Raw genomic sequence first — 6,000 nt, 5'->3', positions numbered from 1 at the left:
CCCCTCCTCCCTCCCTCTCATAGACTGTTTTGCTCCTGGTTTTCTAGTTCTCTGGTATGCACCACTTGCTTATTGAGATCAGCATGAACCAGAGAGCATGCAAAAATGGTTGTCCATCTCCCCGAGTCTCTACTCAGGGTAAAGACAGGTCCAGACACTTCAGACATAGGTCCCAGCTGTCTAAATGAACATTCACCATGGATACTAAGAGTGGGTTTTACTTTGTGCAAATTTTAGTTACAGTATCTTACTTTACTTTCTGTTCTTATGCAGCTTAAGGATGCGCCTTAAGACCTAACTGTTTGCCTTTTGTGTAAATCTTGCTTATTGCTTCTAATTACTATATTGAAACCAAGATATAAAGCTGGGCATGGTGGCGCACACCTTTAAGCCTAGCACTGGCATGGCAGTGCTGTCTACACAGTAAGCTCCGTGCCAGCCAATGTTACTTAGTGAGACGCTATGTAACTCACTTGGCTTCGTTGAGCTAAAGATCAAAGGCTGGAGAGAATACAATGAAATGCATTTTAAGATTGAGTGCCCCACGGGCCCTGGATGTAGGCCTGATGTGCCAGCCAAGGCTGGAGTGAAAGGTCAGGACCAGGCTGGGATGCAGAGCGAGGTGAAGGCCATGTTGGAAATTTAGTGAGGCCCTGTCCCAAAATAAAAAAGGAGAGAGAAGGCTGGGATATAGCTGAGTGCCAAAGTGCTTCCCTGGCATGTACTCCCCAGTGTCACCAAGACAAACAAGCGAGCCCAAGAGTAAGTCGGTTCAGTCTAGAAGCCTTGCTCTATCTGTTTTAAATAAATTGTCTGTTGCGTGTTTTGGTTTTGTTTTGTCTTTGTCTGTGTCAAGTCTACTAGAGTATGCAGGAGGCATGCCTGGTCTAAAAGAAAAACTACAGAAAAAAAACATTGTTAAAAACCTAAGAATGCACCTACAGAGCCACGTACAAAAGACTAAACCCACTGACTACTGGGATCCTCGGACACCCCAAACCTCCCAAGTAACAGGCAGGACACGTAGAATTGAACTTACTTGCATTCTCCACCAAAACTTTGGGCATGCGCTGTCGGTTCATGAGGAGTGGGAACGGGTCTCTTCCGTTGTTCCGTTCGTGGACCTCGCGGATCTCCACGGTGTCATCCATGAGATAGTAATGAATGATGTAGTGACGACATTCCCCAAACAAGCTATCCGTGTCGTCCCAGATCGCGTAGAATCGCAGGACCTTTGAGGAGTCCAAAGTGGTGACGTTAGACTCTAAAGCAGAGCTTTAGCTCCACTGCTTTCATATGTGTCTACCAGACAGTGAAGGACAGTAGCTGAAACACTTTCTGACAGGAAATTAGAAAAAAATCAAGGATACACAAATATCCAAAAAATCATGTACTACATTTCATCAGCCAAGAAGAATCACACAAGGCTTCTAAGTTTGTGCCGAGAAAGAAGCGCTTACTTAGGCCCCAAATATTAGCCTGGGAAAGAGAAGCTGAATTAAAAAAAAATAGAATAGTGGGGTTGTCTTTAAAGGGATTTATGCATAGTAACAAAAAACCATGATAAATTGTGTGTCTAGAACTGGTGTGGAAAAAATTCTCATAATCAGCCTATCTTTCTTCTGTTCCATCAAAACGTATCCACTGGTAATAGGATGGACAGTATCTTCTAATTTAAAGTAATAGCAGAAATCCAGGTGTGGTGGTTCATGCCTGTGATCTACGAGGGTTACAGAGGCAGGAAGATCGTGAGTTCAAATCAAGCCTTGGATACAGCAGACTTGAGGCCAGCCTGGGCTATTTAGTGAGACTTTGTCTCAAAAAGGAAATAAGTAAATTAGTTATTTAATTACTTAATAAAGATCAGTGTGGGGGGTTATACCTTTAATCCTAGAATTCTGGAGGCAGAATATCTGTGAATTTGAAGCTGCCACACTCCCCACCCATAGTGAGCTCTGTGCTAGCCAGAGCTACGTAGTGAGACCCTTTCTCAACAAAATCAACTCACAAACCAAGTAAACGACAACAAAACAACCAACCAAACAGAACAACAGCAAAATCCACAATACTAAATCTATGCTAACGCTGGGTAGAACTTTCTGAGATCAAAAAAGTTAAGCCTTCAGGAAGCTAAGACAAAAAAAAAACTTCAGAGTAATCGCTGTTACTCTTTCCTTTTATGGGTGAAGGAAGATTCAGAACTGCGTCTCTACTGCAGCGGGGGCTAGAAAGCTGGGCCGGAGTCAGAAAGTGCTCAGAGCCTTCTGAACTCGAACGCTAATGCAGGGATACATTTGAGATGGGGTTCCTGGAGAATCGATGAGGATAGCTATTTTAATTAATCTTATTTTACTTTTTTATTTTATTTTAATAACTATGTAGTATCGGAATAAATATATAACAGCTTTAAACTTTCCCCCATATTCATGTAAGCCTACCCAGAATCTTCTGTGAGATTAACTCATTGGGCAGTAGTGTGCAAGGTAGTTTTTATGTCAACTCGACACAAGCTAGAGTCATCAGAGAGCGGAGAGCCTCAGTGGAGAAAATGTCTCTATAAGATCAGGCTGTAGGTAAGCCTGTTAGGTATTTCTTAATTAGTGATTGACTGGGGAGGTCTCAGCCCATTGTGGGTGGTACCACTCCTGGGCGGGTGGTCCTGGGTTCTATAAGAAAACAGGCTGAGCAAGCCATGAAGAGCAAGCCAGTAAGCAGCACCCCTCCATGGCCTGTGCATCAGTTCCTGCCCCTAGGTTCCAGCCTTGGTTGAGTTCCTGTCCTGATTTCCTCCTGTGATGAACTCAGACATAGAAGAGAGGGAAAATAAGCCCTATCTTCCTCAAGTTGCTTTTGGCCATGATGTTTCATCACGACAACAGTAATCCTGACTAAGACAGAGGGTAAGAAGTGGGGGGATTTGAAATGGAAAGAGAGAAGGAGATGCGTGTGGCTCAGGAATTGCTTCACCATGAAAGCACATGGATGGATTTGCATAGCAATGCCACAGATGATGCCTCTATATCTCTAAAGCTAAGGCTGAGGGCCTGCCAGATGGCCTACTAGGTAAAGGAGCTTGCTGCCAAGTGTGACAACCTGAGTTCAATGCCCAGGACCCACAGGATGGAATGAGAGGACCATTGCCCAGAAGTTGTCCTCTGACCTTCTCCAGTAGGCAGTGGCATGCATGGGATGATATACTTACACATCCAAAAATCAATAAAATGTAGTAAAATGTTTAGTGTATCTAAAAAATAGAAATCTAGGCGCTCACATACTTTTAGCCCTACATGGAACCGCTGTGTGATGATGGTTAGATTCTATGCAGGCTATCAAAGCTGCTTCCCCACAAACACACGCCCACATTCGAACAGGAGCCAGCCTGCTCGTTTAGGTGGCTTGCCTGTTTGTCAAAGGTGAGAAACTGCTTCAGCTGGTCAAAGTCTGACGGGGTGACGTATTTACGAACAGGTTCTTTCCGGAGTTCGGTGTAAGGGTCCAGAGGCATCTTCTCTGGTGGATTTAATTCGATGCCTTGACTTTCCAAAAATTCCTGAAATTTCAGAGCTAATGTCAACACCTTTCTGAAGGTTTTAAAAGTCATAAATCATGGTCGGAAAATAAGCGTGATATGATACTAATGAGTTGCTGACAGACTGGGCATGAAATAGAGATAGTATCTCCAGTGACCCAAATCTACAATGCAGATGATAGCTGATAACTGCCTGAAGTATTTATTCATATACATATGTGTGTGTGTCTTTGTGTGCGTGTGTGTAGTCACACATACATATATATACATACACACATATATGTATATATACAAACATACAAACTTATATCAACCAAGTTATTTGTTTAGGAGCAAAATTCCGGCATTGTTTGAAGATAAACATCTAAAATCCAAAAGTTCACAAAATACATGTTTCACTTTTGCTATGGAGGCGAGTTAAGGCAAGTTAAGATGGAATAATGTTTCTAACTCACTTAAAAAATAAGTATATAATTACTTGTTAAAAAGCCAGGACAAATTTGGCATTGGTTCCCTAATGTTTATACTCCATACTGAAGAGAGGCGCACGTGCGCGCATTCGCACAAACACTAACCTGCTAACCTGTAACTCGCACACAGTCAGCTGTGTCCTTCCCCATACACCAGTGAATGGCGTGATTGATTGTATTCCACCAGCTAGAATGTGCTGTCGCGTCCCGGCCCACAGAGAAATTCACTGTACCTGAGTGAATCGGTCACAGTCAACAATGCGGAAGGTTTTGCCATAAACTGTAAGGTTGATTCCGCGGTTGAGGTCCTTCCAGTGGTAGTGGTCACCCACATCATTCTTGGCGAGCCGCTGGCGTTTGATTAGCTTGCCTTGTGGAATCCCAGAGTTCTCCACGACAGGCTCAACGACGGACATGCTGTCATCCTCTAGGTAGTAGTAAATGTTCACCCTGCGGATTCGGTAATGCTCCTCCGTTGATATGGGGACGTCTTCCTGGAAGTAGGCGCTAAATTTCAGCACCTGTAACACCCAAGAGGTTTCTCATTGTCATTTGAAGGATCCCAGCCACTGTCCTTAAGAAAGAACAATGCAGGAAGAGTGGAACTAGTGTCCCGCCATAAACTCATTGGGTGGCATCTAAAAAAAAAAAAAAAGCAAAAGAAAAAGAAAAAGAAAATGTCCTCACAGTGTTTAGAAACATTTGTGTTCTATAGAGACAAAAGCTTAATCTTCTGAGGATCATGCATTCAATGTGAAGTCAGAATAGCTTATTGAGTACACATTTAAAATATTAAACCACAACTTAAAGGGCCAGTAAATATCTTCAACAAAATTATTGAGGGAAACTTCCCTAACCTAAGGAATGAGATGCCCATAATCACACAAGAAGCCTACAGAGCACCAAACAGACTAGATCAAAAAAGAAATACCTCATGTCACATAATAATCAAGACACAAAATGCACAAAACAAAGAAAGAATTTTAAAAGCAGTAAAGGAAAAAGGCCAAGTAACATATAAAGGCAAACCTATCAGAATTACACCTGACTTCTCACCTGATACTATAAAAGCCAGAAGATCCTGGACAAATATCATACAGACCCTAAGAGAACATAAATGCCAGCCCAGGCTACTTTACTTTACCCAGCAAAACTCTCAATTACCATAGATGGAGAAACTAAGATATTCCATGACAAAACTGAATTTACACAGTATCTTCCCACAAATCCAGCTCTACAAAGGATAATAGCAGGAAAGCTCCAATACAAGGAGGGCGATCATATCCTAGAAAGAGCAAGAAAATAATCCTTTTCCATCAAACCCAAAAGAAGATAACCACACAAACGATGTCTCCACTATTAGCAAAAATGACAGGAAGCAACAACACCCTCTCCTTAATATCTCTTAACATCAATGGACTCAATTCCCCAATAAAAAGGCATAGGCTAATGGACTGGATACACAAACAGGACCCAGCTTTTTGCTGCTTACAGGAAACCCACCTCAGTGACAAAGACAGACACTACCTTAGAGTAAAAGGTTGGAAAACAATTTTTCAAGCAAATGGCCCTAAGAAACAAGTGGGAGTAGCCATTCTAATATCGAATAAAATCGACTTCCAACTTAAAGCTATCAAGAAGGATAAGGAAGGACATTTTATACTTGTCAAAGGAAAAGTCAACCAACATGAACTCTCAATTCTGAATATCTATGTGCCAAATACAAGAGCATCGACTTTCATAAAAGAAACCTTACTAAAGCTCAAAACACACATTGCACCTCACACAATAATAGTGGGAGACTTCAACACCCCACTCTCAGCAATGGATAGATCATGGAAACAGAAACTAAATAGAGATACAGTAAAACTAACAGAAGTTATGAACCAAATGGACTTAACAGATATCTATAGAACATTTCTAAATCAAAATATATCTAAAGCAAAAGAATATACCTTTTTCTCAGCACCTCATGGTACCTTCTCCAAAATAGACCATATA

The 6,000-nt window shown here is 41.8% G+C and overlaps 1 protein-coding gene across 1 annotated transcript in view; it reads right to left on the bottom strand.

Moving 5' to 3' along the window:
* The window catches only part of Efhc1 (EF-hand domain containing 1), a 41,945-nt gene that overhangs the window by 22,722 nt on the left and 13,223 nt on the right, over positions 1 to 6,000 (bottom strand). The window contains exons 3-5 of the mRNA XM_028766654.1: positions 4,233 to 4,520; positions 3,401 to 3,550; positions 1,040 to 1,232 (exon numbers count right to left, since the gene is read on the bottom strand). Coding sequence (XP_028622487.1) covers positions 1,040 to 1,232; positions 3,401 to 3,550; positions 4,233 to 4,520 — 631 coding nt within the window. The remainder of the gene's footprint in view (positions 1 to 1,039; positions 1,233 to 3,400; positions 3,551 to 4,232; positions 4,521 to 6,000) is intronic.

This window comes from Grammomys surdaster, unplaced genomic scaffold (assembly GCF_004785775.1).
Source record: "Grammomys surdaster isolate TR1022 unplaced genomic scaffold, NIH_TR_1.0 169, whole genome shotgun sequence".
Taxonomy (NCBI): Eukaryota; Metazoa; Chordata; class Mammalia; order Rodentia; family Muridae; genus Grammomys; species Grammomys surdaster.
This window is presented reverse-complemented; position numbering and strand designations above follow the sequence as displayed.